This window comes from Saccopteryx bilineata, chromosome 1, assembly GCF_036850765.1.
Source record: "Saccopteryx bilineata isolate mSacBil1 chromosome 1, mSacBil1_pri_phased_curated, whole genome shotgun sequence".
NCBI lineage: Eukaryota > Metazoa > Chordata > Mammalia > Chiroptera > Emballonuridae > Saccopteryx > Saccopteryx bilineata.
Window position 1 is genome coordinate 108,838,300 of NC_089490.1, and position 19,755 is coordinate 108,858,054.

The 19,755-nt window shown below is 30.8% G+C and overlaps 1 protein-coding gene across 2 annotated transcripts; it reads right to left on the minus strand.

The window, feature by feature from the left end:
• Positions 1-2,620: 2,620 nt before the first annotated feature.
• KLRF1 (killer cell lectin like receptor F1) lies at positions 2,621-15,008 on the minus strand. Of its 2 annotated transcripts, XM_066253154.1 has the most exons (6): positions 14,930-15,008; positions 12,333-12,431; positions 7,023-7,178; positions 5,366-5,505; positions 4,877-4,989; positions 2,621-2,777 (listed from the first exon to the last, which is right to left on the minus strand). In XM_066253154.1, exons 1-6 carry the CDS (start codon positions 15,006-15,008, stop codon positions 2,669-2,671), a joined length of 696 nt encoding a protein of 231 aa, XP_066109251.1. In that variant the 3' UTR covers positions 2,621-2,668. The 2 variants fall into 2 exon arrangements, with proteins under 2 accessions (XP_066109251.1, XP_066109252.1); XM_066253155.1 differs by lacking the exon at positions 7,023-7,178.
• Between the last annotated feature and the right edge of the window lie 4,747 nt (positions 15,009-19,755).

Below are 19,755 nucleotides of genomic sequence, written 5' to 3' on the forward strand. Positions count from 1 at the left end.
CCAGGAGTCAGGTAGAATGAAACTTGTCTAAGGTTTAGTCAAGCTGAGGGGAATGTTAAGGCTATCTTGGTCATTCCCTACAAGATATTAATCACAAAGGGAATAGAGTGATTTTACAGTGAAATGTAGTAGACGCCACATTAATTATGTAAATAAAATAAGTATGATCAATAATGGAACAAACCAAAGTGAGTACTCTCTGAAAGGATGCAATAAGAAGAACACAGTTTCATTACATCCCTTTCCTGCTCTTTCTGCCAAGAAGATATAACTTGAATATAACCATAAAAAATAATCAGAGAGATTCAATTGAAGAACATTTTATAGAATAACCAGCTTGTGGTATTTAAAATGTCAAGATCATGAATGTTAATGAAGGCTAAGGAACTCTTCTTCTAGCTGGAGGGAGATTAAATAGACATCTGAACTGGAAGTTTTACTCTAAAGAACATTATTTTGATAAGTGGCAAACCCTGAAGATAATGAGAATTAATTGGCAGTATTGTGGCAATGGGAATATTGATTTTGACCATTGTATTGTAATTAAATAGCATATTATTATAGGAAATGTGCACATTATTTAATGATACTTGAAATTTTATAATGAAATATATCAATTTGGCAACTAATTCTTAAGAGTTCAGAAAAAATGTTTAAGTTCTTTTTTCTGTACCCATAATCTTAAATGTCTATAATAGTTTCTAAGTTTAGATAAAATTTTATAAAATCTAAAGTAAACAAACAACATGTTTAACACTTTTACCAGGAATTTCCAATTTTAAGGTTTATATCATAGAAATAAAGTGTTAGTATTTAAGAAAATATTTGGAATGTTTATTGAAGCAAATTCATATAAGCAAAATCCTAGAAACAAAGTTAATACTCATCAACAAAGAAACAAAAATATCTATAAATCCACACTATAAAGCAACTCGGAACTACATAAAATTTGTATAGGATATTATTTTTTTATTTTTATTAATTTTAATTCATTGTATTTACATGGATTCATGTCCCGCTGAATATAACACCCTCACCCCCCACTCTTGTGCTCCTATTTATATACCCTTTGTCCCCTTCTCCCTTATGCCCTCCCCCCTTCCCTTTGGGATTTGTGGTCCTGTTATCTGTATCTCTGTGTTATGTATATATAATTTCATTAATTCCTTTACCTTTTCTGATCCCGTTCCCTCATCCCCTTTCCCTCTGACAGCTGTCCCTCTGCTCCCTGTGACCCTGCCTCTGCCTCTATTTTGTTCCTCAGTTTACTTTGTTCAGTACATTTCACATATATGTGAGATAATATGATATTTGTCTTTCTCTGCCTGGCTTACTTCACTTAGCATAATAATCTCTAGGTCCATCCATGTCATCACAAAAGGTAAGAATTCCTTCTTTTTCACGACTGCATAGTATTCCATTATGTATATATGTACCGCTGCTTTTTAAGCCACTCATCCACTGATGGACACTTGGACTATTTCAAAATCTTGGCTATTGTAAACAATGCTGCAATAAACATGGGCATACATATCTTCTTTTGAATCAGTGACTTGGTATTCTTAATATATGTTCCTAAAAGTGAGATAGCTGGGTCAAAAGGCAGTTTCATTTTTAGTTTTTTGAGGAATCTCCATACTGTTTTCCACAGTGGCTGCACCAGTCTGCATTCCCACCAGCAGTGCAAGAGGTTTCCTTTTTCTCCACACCCTTGCCAAAACTTATTTTGTGCTGTTTTGTTAATGAGCACCATTCTGACAGGTGTAAGGTGGTATCTTATTGTGGTTTTAATTTGTATTTCTCTGATGATTAGTGACATTCAACATTTTTTCATATGCCTGTTGGCCATCTGTATGTCCTCTTTGGAGAAATGTCTATTCAGTTCCTTTGCCCATTTTTTAATTGGATGGTTTACCTTCTTGGTGTTGAGTGTTCTTTATAAATTTTGGTTATTAACCCCTTATCGTATTGGTGAATATGTTCTCCTATTGTGTGGGTTGTCCTTTTATTTTGTTCATGGTGTCTTTTGCTGTGCAAAAACTATTTAGTTTGATATAGTCCCATTTGTTTATTTTGTCCTTTATTTCACCTGTGCATGAAGATAAATTGGCAAAAATATTGCTACGAGAGATATCAGCGAGTTTACTGCCTATGTTTTCTTCCAATATGTTTATGGTTTCATGACTTACATTTAAATCTTTTATTCACTTTGAGTTTATTTTTGTGAATGGTGTAAGTGGGTGATCTAGTTTCATTTTTTTTGCATGTACCTGTTCAATTTTTCAAACATTATTTATTAAAGAGACTGTCTTTACTCCATTGTATGCTCTTACCTCCTTTGTCAAATCTTAATAATAATAAAGCAAAATACAGAAAAGCCAACATAACTTAATATCATTTTCTATAAGTGAAAACATTGAAAATCCTGAATATAAACACATGGATTTACACTAGATTTTATTATCGCATTAAAATATTGAGAAGGCGTATCTTAGATTGTTAACAGGAATTATTCTGAGACAAGGATCAATATAGGTGATGAAAGAAAAATGAGGGAAAATGGTGTTTAATTGCAGCTTTAAATTTTTATTCTTGAAGATTAATATTAGAATACAATAAGCAAAAAATTTTAATCATTGATTATTCCATTATTAATTTTTTTAAAATTCTAACATTGGCAAATCCATTTCAGAACACCACTGCAGGTTTCAGAGTAAATTTTATTTCCTTTGATGGCAGCACAGCTGTTTTCTTTCGCTGGTCCTTTTATAGAGAATCTACAGAAGAGAGAATATAAACTCATTGTTAATCACTGTTGTTGAAGAAATCCATTTGTACTTGTAGCTAGAGGCTGTCATGATTATATCATTTGGAACTCTGTGTTTATCCTTACAGCTTCTTCTTTGGCTCTACCCTTATTTTCTCCCTCTTGTAAGGACTCATGTTTACATTGTGCCCACCTGAATAATCCAGGGTAATGATCTTATCCCAAGATTATTAATTGAAGCACACCCTTGAAGTCTTTATTGCCATGCAAGGTAATACATTCATAGAATTTAAAAATTATGATATGGAAATCTTTGGGACCATTACTCTGTTTACCAACATAGGGATAAGATTTTAATTTACTGATTTTACTATTTATATCTCTAATTAAATATTGTGTTATAAAATTAATATAAGCACACAAATATGTTGATACAGTTTTTTAAAAACCTCAATAATTTCATACAATTGCTGAAAAAATTGTATTGTTTTGTTCTGCCTTGTATTACTCATGTCTTAATTTTGTGATAATCACTATAATACAAAAATAATACAAAAAATGTACAATTTTTTTTAATTAGTAAAGATGGCTGAAGTAAACACTGAGAATTTTGAAAATAAGAGTACTTTGGTTTAGTCCCGTGATGGTGAACCTATGACACACATGTCAGCACTGACATGCGTAGCCATTTTCGATGACACGCGGCCGCATACCAGAGAAGTATGGGGCCGCATGCTGAGAAGGACGTTTCAACCTCGGCTACTGCACGGCCAGGTGCAGTAGCTGAGGATGAAATATTTGCTGTAGTGTAGACACTCTTTGCTGGAGGTCTGTAGACCAAAACAACAGAACTCCGGCACAGAGCGTTTAGTTCTGGGACTTCTGGTTAGGCCGTTAGGGGATCTTTGACCTCACATTCCGGCCGGTGGAGCAGGAAGGAGTGGAATGCCTCAGGGGACACATCTCTGGGGACCCTGTGATTGCCATTACCAGCAACCACATAACCACAGCAACCATCATCCAATCTACTGTTCTGGGGTGTCGTGGATTTCTAATTGACCATCATTACTGAGATATGTGAAGGGGAGGCTGGGAGAGTCAAGGGCCTGTGCTATGGGTGCTGTTTCCCACCACTAGAAATAGCGGCAGCCATCTTAATTTACATAAGATGCAACTTGCAGAATTTCAAGACAGCATCTGGGTTTAGGTGTTTGTCGACTTGAAGTCAAAGCTTGAGAATCTGGAAAGGTGCCGCTTGGAGAATCAAGAGGAGTGCCACTACAAACAGGAAATTTGGAGTGCCTGGAACTGATTAACAGACACTTTTAGCACCCTAAAAAGTATAGCAATGGCTTTACTCACAATTTTTCCCTCTATGTAGTTTTGTGAGACCTTATTCTCAGCGTTAAATAATACCAAAACCAACAAAGAAACGGATTAACAGATGAAGTTAGTAGTTAGTAGCGCTTGCTTAGGCTTGAAGTGTACAAAATACCAACCTTCAATTGAAGATTTAGCCAGTGAAATTCAGCAACAAAAAAGTTACTAATAGCAGATTAGTTAAAGAATTCCCCCTCCCCCTCACTTATCTTAGTTCACGGCACCCCACACAAGTTAAATAATATCAAGACTACAAAAGAAACCGACTGACAGATGAATAAAGAAGTCACTAAGCAGGTAAGTTAAATAATTAGTTTTTGGTTTATTAAATACAGTTATATATTACAATTATACATTTTTGTTATGTAAACTATAAATATCACAAAATTATGAGTTTTTTCTCGAAGTGACACACCACTCAAGTCATGCTCGGTTTTTTGGCAAAGTTTGACACACCAAGCTCAAAAGTTTGCTTATCACTGGTTTAGTCCATCTATCCATATAAATTATGAGTAGTTTTTAAAACAACAAATGTACAAACATTATTTTTTTCAGTACTTTTGCTTTGAAAACTAAAATGTTTATCATTGTTCCAGTAAACATTATTTTTATCATTTCAAATTTTTAGTATTAAGAATTATTTCAGAATTATGATGGACTTAGAAATGTTTTATGAAGATAATTTTTACAAAAGACAATAAATCAAACTGTGTTTTAATAAAGACTCACATCTCTGAAGCTAATGGAGAACCATCTACCCATTTCCACGTCCTCTTCTGGGAGGTAAAGTTCAGCCCAATCCACACATAGTTTGATTGTTTTAGGTTTTTCTGTATAAAATCCTAAAAAGCAAGTAATGAATAACTAAATGAACAGAATATTTTAATAATTCAGACATACTAAATACTTTAGAATTTTATTAAACTACTAACACTTGGCATGAGGTTTCTTAGCTTAACTAATTTATTTCTTATTTATACACATCACATAATATATATGTACACATATTCTACTTGCAACTTTAATACAAGGATTCACATCGGGACAAGCATAAGTGAAAGTGAGGCACTTGCTTTGAGCAAAAAATTTAAGAGGGCTCCCAAAAATTCAGTAATCAAGATAAATGATAGTTTAGTGGAAAGTTGGGAAGAAATGTGAAGAAAGCCATTTTGAACTGTAAAGAAGCTAATGCTATAACCATGATGCTAGACCATTTACCATTTCAAGTTGGTCCTGAATGATTAGTAGATGAGATTTTCTTCCAGAACAGTACCCATAACTGTCATTCCAACTTTTTAACTCATTAGAGAACCAATAATACTTTTCTTGATATTTGAGCCATTCTGATGGGCATAATCCTATAAAGGAATGGGAAAAACAAAGAAAAATTAAAATCATGTGTATCTTTTGCAGCAAGAATACTTACATAAATAAGAGTGTTATATGAATAAGAGTGAAGCTATTATAAAATCACTCATCACTGTGTTCAGACCTACAGTGTCAAAATGCAACTAATAATTCTTGAATTTAAGAACATTATTTTAGTAAAATAAAGCAAAACCTATATATAAAAGATTTTTTAATACTATGATCTAATATAATTATTAAAATAACAGGAATGAATTATAATACATATTATATTAATGCTATTTGAGATATAAGATATAATATAATAATCTATACCATTCTTTTAGAATTTATCCATATAAAGTTTTAGAATCTCTATCTTTATTTAATGTGTGCAATTTCTTTTAATTTCTTCCTTTTGACATTAAATAATATTGAGATCAATTTTCAACCTCTGTAATTATAACTTCATGAAGTCCTTTGATTTTCTTAAATTAAAATTATATTGAAGTCTGAAATTGAAAATATCTGAGACATTTTAGCATAATAATGATGGGCCATAAAGTATATATAATAGGAAATTGCTATCTTATAGTAATACATAGTATTTAGACTGACTTTAATGAATCTGTAATGGTGGTTACATGATTCTATATTTACCTATCAAAGGTTCCTTACCTCTGAAAATATTCCATTATAATACCCAACACAATGAGAAATTAGCTAATCAGGGTGTGAAATATGTAGTAGAGTTACAATATTTTAATTGGTTTGGGACATGTAAATAAGAAACATACAGAAAATCCTTTGATAAATAGTTATAAAATAAATTAATCTGTAGCTTATCACATATATTATAAAATAAATGTCCAAGGTTCAAAGAGTTGTGTTAAAAATTAAATTTAAAAATTAAAAGTAAAAAAATTTTCTAAAATTCTGAATAATTGAAGTTCTAAGCTTATCATAATGAATAATTTATTAGCTATAACAGTTCTTATCTATTTTGAATTTCAAAAAAAATAAGCAATAAAAATAATCATTTATATATAACCTTATTATAAAAAAGTTTTCATATTTATATGTCTCAACTTGATTTTATTTTATATTTTAAGTTTATTTATTAATTTGAAAGAAAGATTGAGAGAAATAAAAAAATTGATTTGTTGTTTGACTTAGTTGTATATTCTTTAGTTGCTTTTTGTGTGTGCCTTGTCCAGGATCAAACCCTCAACTTTGGCATATTGGGTCAGTGCTTTAACTAACTGAAATACCTGGCCAGGACCTAAACTTGATTTTAAATTTTAGAGGGGAGAGCCTATTTTTAAAATTTTTATTTTACAGCTCTCTTTCCATTGCAAAAAATGTATATGTGTCTGTACATATATATATATATATGAATAAAGTTTTGACTGAAAAGTAGATTTATACTAAATCTTTATTTAGTTTGTTGTATATGTGTTCAAAAAGTTTTCAAACTTAGAAGGTCCAAAAGATTAAAACAAACATAAGCCAAAGCCTTGAAAAATACCTCTATGGTCTGTAGCACTTGAAACAAAGTGATCCATGCCTTTATTACTTATATTTCCTCTTGTGTCACTTGTCATTTTCAAGTTTCCAATATTATCATGTTGAGTGATATTTGCATTATTCCTATTCTGGTATTTTAGCAACACTCCTTGAGAAACTTGAAAACAGAATTAATTTAATGGAAATTGAAAAATGTTGGAGTAGCAATACTTACATCTGACAAAATAGATTTTAAAACAAAGGCTATAATAAGAACAAAGGACACTACATAATGATAAAGGGAGCAATCCAACAAAAGGCTATAACTCTTGTTAACATTTATGTACCCAACATAGGAACACCTAAATATGTAAAAAAATATCTTGATGGACATAAAGGGAGAGATTGACAGCAATACAGTAATAGTAGGAGATTTTAACACCCTATTAACATCAATGGAATAATCTTATAGACAGAAAACCAACAACAACAAAATGGCAATCTTAAATGACATGCTAAATCAGCTGGATTTAATTGACATTTTCAAAGCATTTCACCACAAAGCAGAATATACATTGTTTTAAAGTGCACTGCAACATTTTCTAGGACAGACCACATATTAGGACACAAAAACAAGACAAGAAATTTAAGAAAATTGAAATCATATCAAGCATCTTCTCTGTCCATAATGGTATGAAACTAAAAATCAATCACAAAAATAAAACCCCTCAAAACACAAAGATATGGAGCTAAATTACATGTTACTGAACAATGAATGAATTAAAAAACAGATCAAGGAACAAATAAAAAAATATACCTTAAAACAAATGAAAGTGAGAACACAGCAATGAAAAAGTCTATGAGACACAGTAAAAGCAGCCCTAAGAGGGAAATTTATAGTATTACAGGCCTACCTCAAGATACAAGAAAAATCTCAAATAAACAATTTAAACTTAAAGTAACATGGACAAAAGTTAAAAAAAAAAAGTCTAAAGTGAGCAGGAGGTAGGAAACTATAAAGATAGAGAAAAAAATAAGCAAAAACAAAATAAAAAATTAAAATAAAGTAAGATAAAATAAAAAATACAAAAGATCAATGAAACCAAGAGCTGGTTCTTTGAAAAGATAAACAAAAGTGACAAACCTTTAACCAAACTCATCAAAACTGAAAGAGAGAGGACTTAACTAAATAAAATCAGAAATGAAATAGAGAAGTAACAACTGATTTTGAAGAAATACAAAAAATTATAAATAAAAATTATGAATGACTATTTGCCAATGAATTGGAAAATCTGGAAGAAATGGATAAATTCCTAGAAACATACAATCTTCCAAAACCAAATCAGAAAATATCAGAGATTCTGAATAGACAGACTACAACCAGTGATACTGAAGCAGTAATCAAAAGACTCCCAACAAACAAAAGTTCTGGACCAGTTTCACAGGTGAATTTTACAAAGCATTCAAAGAAGAACTATCATCAGTCCTTTTTAAACTTTTCTAAAAAAATTTAGAGAAACGAAACTCCCAAGCTAATTTTATGAAACCAAAATTATCTTAATTCCAAAACCAGATAAAGACACTACAAAAAAAAAAAAAGAAAGTATAAGCCAATATAGATGCAAAATCCTAAACAAAATTTTAACAAACCAGATCCAGGAATATATTAAAAAGTTCATACACCATGATCAACTCAAAATTATTCCTGGGATGCAAGATTGGTACAAATCTGCAAATCAATTATGTGATATATCACAAAAACAAAATGAAGGATATATGCCAGATAATTATATCATAGAGCAGAAAATGTATTTGATAAAATCCAGCACCCATTTATGATAAAAACTTTTAGCATAGTGGGAATAGAGAGAAATGCCTCAATATAATTTAGGTCATATATGACAAACCCACAGCCAACATCATACTCAATGGGCAAAAATTTCAAGCACTTCCCTTAAGATCAAGAACAAGACAGGGATGCCCACATTCACCACTTTTATTAACCATAGTACTGGAAGTCCTAGCCACACAAACCAGACAAGAAAAACAAATAAAAGGCATCTAAATTAGAAAGAAAGAGATACAACTGTTATTATTTGCAAATGACATGATGCTGTATATAAAGAACCCTGTAGACTCCACCAAAAAAACCCCCCAAAAAACAAAAAACCTAGAACTGATAAATGAACTCAATAAAGTAGCAGGATACAAAATAAATATCCAGAAATTAGTTACATATTTAAACACTAATAATAAACTATTGGAAAGGGAAACTAAGAAAACAAGCCCATTCACAATTGCTGCAAAAAGAATAAAATACTTAGAAATAAATTTAAACAAGGATGTAAAATACTTGTACTCAGAAAATTGTAAGACATTGAATAAAGAAACTGAAGAAGATACAAATAAATGGAAATATACACCATGTTCATAGGAAGAATTTACATCATTAAAATGGCTATACTACCCAGAGCAATCTATAGATTCAATGCAATTCTTATCAAAATACCAACGGCATATTTCACAGAACTAGAGCAAATATTAAAATTTATATGGAACCACAAAAGACCCTAAATAGCAATAGTGATCTTGAGAAAAAAAGAACAAATTTGAAAGAATTACACTACCTGATATCAAACTATACTACAAGACCATCAAAATAGTCAAAACAGCATGGTACTGTAAAAAAAATAAAACAACAGACATATTCATCAATGGAACAGAATATAGAGTCCAGGAATAAACCCATACCTTTATGGTCAATTAATATTTGACAAAAGACATGAGAACACACAATGGGGTAAAGATAATCTATTCAATAACTGGTGTTGAGAAAATAGGCAGATATGTGCAAAACCACCTTCTACATCATACACAGGAATAAACTCAAAATAGATTAAAGATTTAAATGTGAGACTTGGAATCATAAAAATTCTAGAAGGAAACAGGCAGTCAAGTTTTACATATGTCTTGTAGCAATATTGTTTCTGATATATTACCTTGAACAAGGGATGTAAAAAAAATGGGACTACATCAAACTACAAAGATAACCCATTGAATGGCAGAACATATTTGCAGAACATATATCTGATAAGGGCTTATACCCAAAATTTACAAGAAACTTATAAAACTCAACACCAAAGAAACAAACAATCCAATTAAGAAATGGGTAAAAGACCTGAATAAATACTTTTTTAAAGAGGACATACAGATAGCCCATAGACATATGAAAAAATGTTCAACATCACTAGTCATCAGAAAATGCAAATTAGGACCACATTGAGTTATTACCTCATATCTGTCAGAATGGCTATTATCAATAAAGCAACAAGCAGTGAGTGTTGGCAAGAATGTGAGAAAAGGAAACCCTCCTGTTCTGTTGGTGGGAATGCAGATTGGTGTGGCCACTGTAGAAGGCAGTAAATAATTACCTCAAAAAATTAAAAATGGAACTGCCTTATGACTCAGCAATTCTACTTCTGAAAATATATCCAAGGAAACCCAAAACACAAGTTCTGAAGAATATATGCACCTCTATATTCATTGCAGCATTATTTACAATAGCCAAGATTTGAAAGCAGCGTAAGTGCCCATCAGTGAATGAGTGGATAGAAAATGCTGTAGTACATTTATACAATGGAATACTACTTGACCATAGCAAAAAAATAAATAAAATTAAAAAAATCTTTCCTTTTATGACAGCACAGATGGACTTGGACAGTGTTATGTTAAGTGAAATAAGCCAGTCGGGAAAAGACAAGTATCATATGATTTCACTTACATGTGGAATCTAATGAACAAAATAAAGTAACAAAAAAGAAGGAGACTCATAGATACATAGAACAGACTGACAGCTGTCAGAGGGGCTGGGGGCTGGAGGACTAGGTGAAAAAAGGTGAACGGATTAAGCAAAGAAAAAAACATTTAAAAAGGGGAAAAAATCTTATAGACACAGACAACAAGTGCAGGGATTGCAAGAAAGGAAAGGGAAGTGAGGGGAAGTGGAGGAAGGTGAGGGGTATAGATGATGATAGAGGAAGACTTGACTTGGGGTGTTGAAGACATAATATAATACACAGATGATGTACTGAAAAATTGTGCATTGGAAACGTGTATAATTTTAGTAACCAATGTCATTCCAATAAATTCAATAAATAATTTTAAAAATGAATTGGCATTCATGTTGTAGCATCAGTCTCAACGATGACAATAGAGAGGACTGACTGATACAATCTGTGATGCTTACTACTGGGTAGATTTTACCCACATGCCTCTGGGCAACATGATAAATACATTTGATGAAGAATTTTCCATTTAGGTTAACACGTCTATCTTCAAAATAAAGTTCAAAGGAAACCTATATATTGAGTCCCCTCTTATTCATTGTTTCACTTTCGGTTTCAGTTATTGCAATCAACCATGGTCTAAAAATTTCAGAAATAAACAATTCATAAGTTGTTTTTTTTAAAAAAGAAAACAGTTTTATTTTTAGGTTTGTTAAATATCTTCTCTGGGTAATATCTCAGATGCAAATTCTTTAGAATAATTCTGAAGATCGGAATAAGATATCACTTAAGGGATAAATAAAAAAAATTATTTTCATGTCTTATGAAAAATTATTTCAAATATTATACAATTAATTTATTTATACAACATATAGTTGTTGAAGATTTATTCTGTGCTAGGCATTGTTCTAAAAATTGGTGATACAGTAGTAAATAAAACAAACTTCTTGCTATAGAGAATACACATGCTCTTTTCATGCTTTTTTATGTTTGCTGACACTTAGGAAACAGTGTTTAACCTATTCTACCATAATTATTAATCTAAAATTTATATTTTTCCTAGATGAGGTTTCTCAACATGATTATTCTTTTCTTTAACTTTGAGAATTGGTAGTAATGTTTGTGGTATAGTAGTTCCTCAATAAATATCTGTTGGAAAAAAAAACAAGAGACCACTAAATACAATATTACATAAAATGTATAAGAAAGTTAGGGAATTATATTTATAAAAAGCTAAAAAATTAAAAATATGTGGTTTCCAAATATTCACCTTAAACATACACACAGACACAGACACATACATGCACACAAACACGCCTACACATTTCTCTCATTAGACTGTATGCCATTTGAGGACAAATGCTTATCTGATTTGACTACATATCAAATACATTATTATGGAGTATATTATACTTCTTTATACATAGTAACTCCTTATGAAATCTTAGTTAATGTCAGAAAGAATAAATATGAATTGAGACAATATGAAGAGACATAAAAAGTACACATTTTCTGATATTTATTTAATTAAAGAACTTTTAACTTACTCAGCAGACTAAGGGAGATAAGCATCAATACCAGAATACCATTTACTGTTCCAGATATTCCCAATAAAATTTTATACCGGTGCAACATCACAGAACAATCTGAGAGATTAATCACATGAATTAGTTTAGAAAAGTACATTTCCAAGAAGTGCTAGTAATTGTTATCATAGAATTGTACATAATACTGACTTTGAATTTCAAAGGATATTAAATAATCAAAAGCATAAAACTTAAGTAAATAAAAATATCTTTATTTAATAACAATAATATTCTGAATGATCAGAAGCTGTGATATATGTTATTTAAAATCTTTAATGATTTCTAATATTTGGCATAATTTACAATTGCACACAAATAAAATTTTTCTAATTAATTATTTGCTTTCTTTAATAAACATAGCAGCCTTATTTATAATAACCATAAACTGGAAATAATCCCAATGTCCTTCAATAAATGATGATGCAAACTGTGGACCCATACTGTGGAATATTACTATTGATTCATGCAACAATATAGCTGAATCTTAAGAACATTGTGCTGAATGAAAAAAAGGCCAAATTCCAAAGCTAACAATATACTATATGATTCCGTTTATACAACATTCTTGAAACGAGAGAACTACAAAAGTGTAGAACAGATGGCCAGAGTGATTGCCAGAGATTAAGGACAGTGTGAGGGTAAGAGGGAATGGGATGTGACTTTAAAAGGGCAACATGAAGGATGGGGAATGTTATGTATCAGGACCTGATCCATATATCTTGGTGGTGATATTGAACTATATTGTTGCAAGAAGATTCCTTAGGGGGAAGCTGACTTTAAAGTATATATAACCTCTATGTATTAATTATTTTTTATTTTTATTTTTTAATTTTTATTGAATTTATTAGGGTGACATTGGTAAATAAATTATATAGGTTTCAAGTGTACAAAATCATCTGTATATTATATTGTGTGTTTACCACCAAGAGTCAAGTCTCCTTCCATCTTTATTTATCTCCCCTTTACCTTCTTTTACCTTACTCCACCTTTTTCCCTCTGGTAATAATACTGCCTAGGTCCACCCATGCTGTCACAAAAGATGATATTTCCTTCTTTTTTCACAGTGGAGTAATATTGCAGTGAATAAATGTGTATGTGGGGGAGAGATATTTAGAAAAAAACTAGAAAAATTCTATAGGCATTTACTTGGTCACCCAACAATCTCTTACCTAGAAATCAAAGTGACATTTTGAAAAAGTATGAAAAGACATATTTATGAGAAGCCTTACAATAGGAATCGAATAAAAAAAGAATATAAATATTATAAATGTTCAAAAGTAGAGAGACTAGTTGAATAGGATGAAAGGTACAAGATAGGAGATGAATTTATAGGAGTTGGAAATTTCTGGAATTATCTTTCTATATAGATTTAACTTTGAAATATATAAATGTTTTACATAATTGTAAAATAATTATAATTTATTGTGTAACATGTATTCCATAATTATATTTGTACAATGTTTATTCATACATAATTACAAAATAAGATAAGTGAAAATTTTAAAAAAATGATTCCTACCAATAAAACAGAATATGAAGTAAAAGACCCTAACTAGTTATTAAATTAGTAGTTTAACTGGAGGGAAAGAAATTATTTCAAGTAATTTTAAAATATAATTTAACTGTGCAAGTCCAATGGAGTATACACTAAGGACAAAAAACAAAACAAAACAAATCACTCTAAAACATTTTCATCTGTTTTAAGCAATTATATTATTAGTAATACTATCAGTAATGATTCTGAAACTTTATATATATGGAAAAAATGGAATTTCTTATTATCATTATTGCCAAGATATGAGAAAAGGTATACAAATTCACAATCACAAAGTTAAGAAAAATCTTGTGTATAGTAAGTCTTAAATTGTCAATTAGATTTAAATGTACTGTTTTGCCCTAAGCTATATTCAATTTAACAATCTTTACTAAATATTAGCAAAAGATCCATAGTAGAATATATAAATATTAGCATATATTTCTTAACTAACTAAAAGTTGCAAACTTATTATTTGCAGCTTCCTGAGTTTCTTTTTTACACCAAAACACATTTGGGTTCCCGAGCGACATCTACAAAATGAATGCGGAAAGAGTTTGCTCAGAGGACTCACAATATTTTGTGATCTTTAAGATTAATATCTCCATTTACCAAAACAAAAGTTTTCACCTGGTGAAAAACATATTTTAAGTTTTGACAAACTGAATTAAAATTTGGTGGTAAAAATACCATATTTTATGAATAATAAAGAGGTGATGACTGACAACAAATATTCATTTTTTAATGATTAATTTTAGTTTAATGTATATATTTGTTGTGTATCCTCAGAAATTATGAGACAAAATATTATTTTAAAAGCAAATAACTGTATTACATTGACAAATTAGAGAGAGAGAAGACAGGAACAGAGACCAAAAGACAAAGAGAAGCAGCAAATAATAACAGTTCAAGAACAGAATATTAGAATTACTATTCACATTAATATTTATGTTCATATTAACCCCTGTAAAATCCATACCCATATTAATCCACACCATTTGAAAAAAAAAAGTGAATTCTGTACCTTGAGGTTGGGATGTTTGGGTAGAACTCCTTTTCTTCAACTGCATATTCAATTTCATGTATCTTTCTTCCTCATACATCTTTAAGGTGAGTATATATGTATATGTTTTGTCTTTCTAAAGATGATATGTATGTGTATGTTTTTTTCTCTCTAAGGATGATATGTAATAAGAAAATAATAAACTTGATGCTAATCAGAGGTTGGTCCTCAAACTACTAATTTGTCTTCAAATTGTCCACTCAGGGCACATACAAGCATTCACAGTTTGATCGTTGGTGAAAACCTCAGAGGAAATGCTTTGTTTTATTTTTCCCATGACCTGCATACAACAATTTCTCAACTTCCAACCACACATTGAATTTAATATCATATTTGTTTTTTTAATTTCTTTTGATAACACAGCAAATTATACTTCTTTCGGAGTTGAATTGTTGATATATATAGCTGCCTTTTTTAGCCTAAACATGTAAATTTTCAATTTTACAGTCCCTAATACATTAATATATAATTTAATATAATAGTTTGCAATTATCTAACAGTGAAATTAATTCCCAACCCTAAAACACATTGTAAATTGTACCAATGATATATTTATATAATTTGAAAAAATATACTGGCAATTTTTGGCATTCTAAAGACATCCTAAATATACAAGTGTGGGCAAAAGTAGGCTCACAGTTGTGAGTATAAAAACAATTTATTCTTGCGTTATTAGTTGTTAACTATTGTATCCTTTTTCATATAAACAACTGTAAACCTACATTTGGCCACCTCTGTATTTTAAAAATGAAAAAGAATTTAGTAAAGAAACCATACTGCCAATAATTTTTTTCAGATATTTGAAGAGATTGCCCAATGTTCACCATGCAGAGAAAAAAATTGTGGTTTTTTTTTTTTTTCTTTTAGCATTAGTGAGGTCTAACTTACAAATCATGTTCACTTCTAGCATATTTATGACTGGATGAATTTTAGCAAATGTATATAGTGTGCAATCATCACCAAATCTAGTTTAGAACTTTTCTATAGCTGTAAAAAGTTCCCTTAGGCCCAAATGAAAAAAGGTAACACAGTTCTAGAAATATTAACTTTATATTTTGAGATAAAGTAGTTTAAAATTTAGGCAACTAGATCCCAAATCTCTGGTAATTGTAACAAGTCTAGAATGGAACCCCAAAGACCATAGCCATGAATCGTCACTAGTGTTTGGCTAAAAACTGAGTATGAAGGAAAATCTGGTGAAGGTATTCAGTTGGGAAACGAAGATGCCTGCAGGGAGAGCAGCAGGAGAGACGCATTTTATTCTCTGCAGAGATTTGTCCATCTCACAATCACAAAGCAGCCAGCTGTTTCTTTAATGCCCCACACTACCGCTAGAGTGCACCAGTTCACAAGCGAAACTGAAGGTGTGCCTGTGGGAGTCCTTGCTGTAATGCAGAAAAAGCAGGCTGAAAGGCAGCCTTGTGTCAGAAATCAGCCTGCCAGTTTCACTTACGTTAGCCAGTATTCGAACACAAAATCATCAAGTGGTGTGCTTTAACTCACTGACTCCATGGCAGCTAGGAATCAATCGAATTTTTTTCATGAAGCATGCAAAAACAATTAATCTAGTTGTGTTTGTTAAATGTTTAGTAATCATCTACACTGATCTGATCATTGTGCTCAGTACTAACGCATGCTACCTCTTAATATCATATCTGCCTTTACCCACTAAGGCTGTTTTGCAGGGATAATGTATGAATCAATCTTTTAAAGTTTAGATTTTGATAAATTCCCCACAAAAAAATTTAAATTCTTAAAGTAAAATAAATTCAACTACATAATTTAGGTTTAGAAGTTTTCTGTATTATTAAATATTATATGGATGATGGAATACTTATTTCATGCTTATGGCCAAAAGTAATAAACATTTATGCTATTGATTTGTAATTTCATTGTAGTAAAGTCAATTCCCCTGAAACTAATAATAAAACTAAAGTATTTTTAATGTTGCTATATGAAAAATACATATGACAAAAATTAACAAATTTTATTACTTTATAAACATACTTCCTCATAAGAATGCTGAGCTAAAATAACTTTAAAGGTTTAGGCTGAAATACTCTCAGTGCCAATGTGTTTTGAAGATGCTATGTCAAATAACTTTTAACAGGCCTGAACACTAATATTACTGTAAAATTACCATATTTCCCCATGTGTAAAATACTTCCATGTATAAGACACACCTTAACTTTGGGACCTGAAATTTGACAAAATATGTATTACATAAAGTTATTTAACTAAAGTTTTATTTCTCATAAAATTCATACAACTCATCATTGTCAAAACTCTCATCCATTAGCTTGTCCTCAACTGTGTCTGATGACGAATCACTGTCTTCATATATTGCCTTGTCTTCAGTTTCATCTATGGCATTCGAAATGCAACACTTCTTAAATGACTTGACAACCACTGTGTAAGATGCACCCAGTTTTTAGACCCCAAATTTTTTTAAAAAAGGTGCATCTTATTCATGGGGGAGTATAGTGATTTTTTTTGAGGAGTTAAAAATGGAATTAATGAATTATGTGTTAGGTATTTTGTTCAAAGTAAGTCACACTAAGATCTGTATAAAGCTTTGTTTAAAAGTACATTTCAAAATTACAACAAATAAAAACATGTGATCTTTTCTTTATTTCTGAGAAGTCATTGTCCTAAATGATGCTGACTTTATATTTCATATTTCACAGAGAAAACAAAAGTATAACATTAACCAGTCCAGGTAATATCTGAATGTTTTATATTGCTTTGAATTAAACTAAAAGGAACAGTGAAAAAATAAAACTAATTTATGTCTAGCTCTAATTTACTGAGTATCATGGAATTTGAAATTTTCATCTCTTTGTTTAAAAATAAATAAAATTAAGACTATCCCAGTGAATGAAGACATAATTCTGGCAATATACTAAAAATATATATATTTAGTATACATATATATGTGTGTGTGTGTGCACGCGCACACGCACACACATACATACATACACACACACACACATTTATGGTAGAAAATTAACAAAAGAAATTTCACCAGTCAGTATGAAAATAACATTTTATGTAAATCCCCCACTGTCAAATTAGATCACATAGGAAACTATATATTATAGTTACAAATACGGTTAATTTTTTAAAAAACACCCATGAGAGTTAATATGAAACAAAGAACACCTTTCTGTATAATTCACAGGAGAAGATTTATAAGTTGTAGTCAGTGGAAGTGCTAGAGTCATGTAGTGAAGATGGTAATTTCAATATTAACTGTATTACTCATACTATTGTTCTAATAGCCAAAAGAAGAAGGGTTATAAAGGAAAGCGAAATATCAATTGTGTAAAATTCTTCTTAGATGTCCATTGAAAAGAAAATTGAGTACTGAATATGGAATATAGCAATAGAGCAATATTGACCTTGACAATGCCAAAAAAATGATTTTAATATTTATTCAGAATACAGCAGAAGAGCCAAGATTTCTTTCCCTCTAAAGAAAAAATACTGTGGTGTCTTCAACTATCAGATATTAAATTTTAAAAAACCAACAATAAAAATATTAATGTCCTCCCAAACTAAAGAGCAATCATCATCTAGGTTTCAGCTCAATTTTAAAGTTTTCAATAGTTGCACTGGATATGAAGACCATCATTGTAGATGAGGTGGATGTGTTTAAAACCCATGTAAAAACCAACATGTTCATCGTCACAGTGACAGCAGTCTGCATGCTACTGCTTCTTGAGATTCCATCATTCTTCTATGGCAAAGGTAAGAAAAATCTTGAAATCACTGACTTTGAAAAGAGTCAGGGATGATGGACTTAAAGGGCGAGATCAACAGCAATACTATAATAGTAGGGAATTTCAATACCCCATTAACATCATTAGATAGATCCTCAAGAAAGAAAATTAACAAAGAAACAGCAAACTTAAAGGACATATTAGATCAACTCGATTTAATAGATATCTTCAGCACCTTTCACCCTAAAACAGCAGCATACACATTCTTTTCAAGTGCTCATGGTACATTCTCTAGAATAGACCACATCTTAGGGCACAAAAGTGGTATCAACAAATTTAAGAAGATTGAAATCATGTCAAGCACTTTCTCTGATCACAATGGCATTAAACTAGAAATCAACCACAATAGAAAAATTGAAAAATATTTAAACACTTGGAAACTAAATAGTATGTTATTAAATAACGAATGGGTTAACATTGAGATCAAAGAAGAAATTAAAAAACTCCTAGAAACAAACGATAATGAGCATACATCAACTCAAAATTTATGAGACACAGCAAAAGCAGTCCTGAGAGGGAAGTTTATAGCATTACAGGCATACCTCAAGAAGCTAGAAAAAGCTCAAATAAACAACTTAACCCTGCATCTAAAAGAACTAGAAAAAGAACAGCAAGTAAAGCCCAGAGCTAGTAGAAGAAAGGAAATTATAAAGATCAGAGCAGAAATAAATGGCATAGAGGCTAAAGAAACAATACAGAGGATCAATGAAGCCAGGAGCTGGTTCTTTGAAAAGGTAAACAAGATCGATGAACCTTTAATGAGACTCATCAAGAAAAAAAGAGAGAGGACTCAAATAAATAAAATTAGAAACGAGAGTGGAGAAATAACAACTGAAACAACAGAAATACAAAATATTGTAAAAAAATACTATGAAGAACTGTACGCCAAAAAACTAGACAACCTAGATGAAATGGACAAATTCCTTGAATCATATAATCTTCCAAAAATCAATCTGGAAGAATTACAAAACCTAAACAGACCATTTACAACAAATGAGATTCAAA

Coding starts and splice junctions, on each gene's coding strand:
- KLRF1 (XM_066253154.1), bottom strand. CDS start 15,008: ATGTATGAGGAAGAAAGATACATGAAATTGAATATGCAGTTGAAGAAA. Junction 7,179..12,332: donor TATCTCCCTTAGTCTGCTGA/GTAAGTTAAAAG, acceptor TCTGTTTTCAAG/TTTCTCAAGGAGTGTTGCTA. Junction 2,778..4,876: donor TCTCCATTAGCTTCAGAGAT/GTGAGTCTTTAT, acceptor TCTCTTCTGTAG/ATTCTCTATAAAAGGACCAG.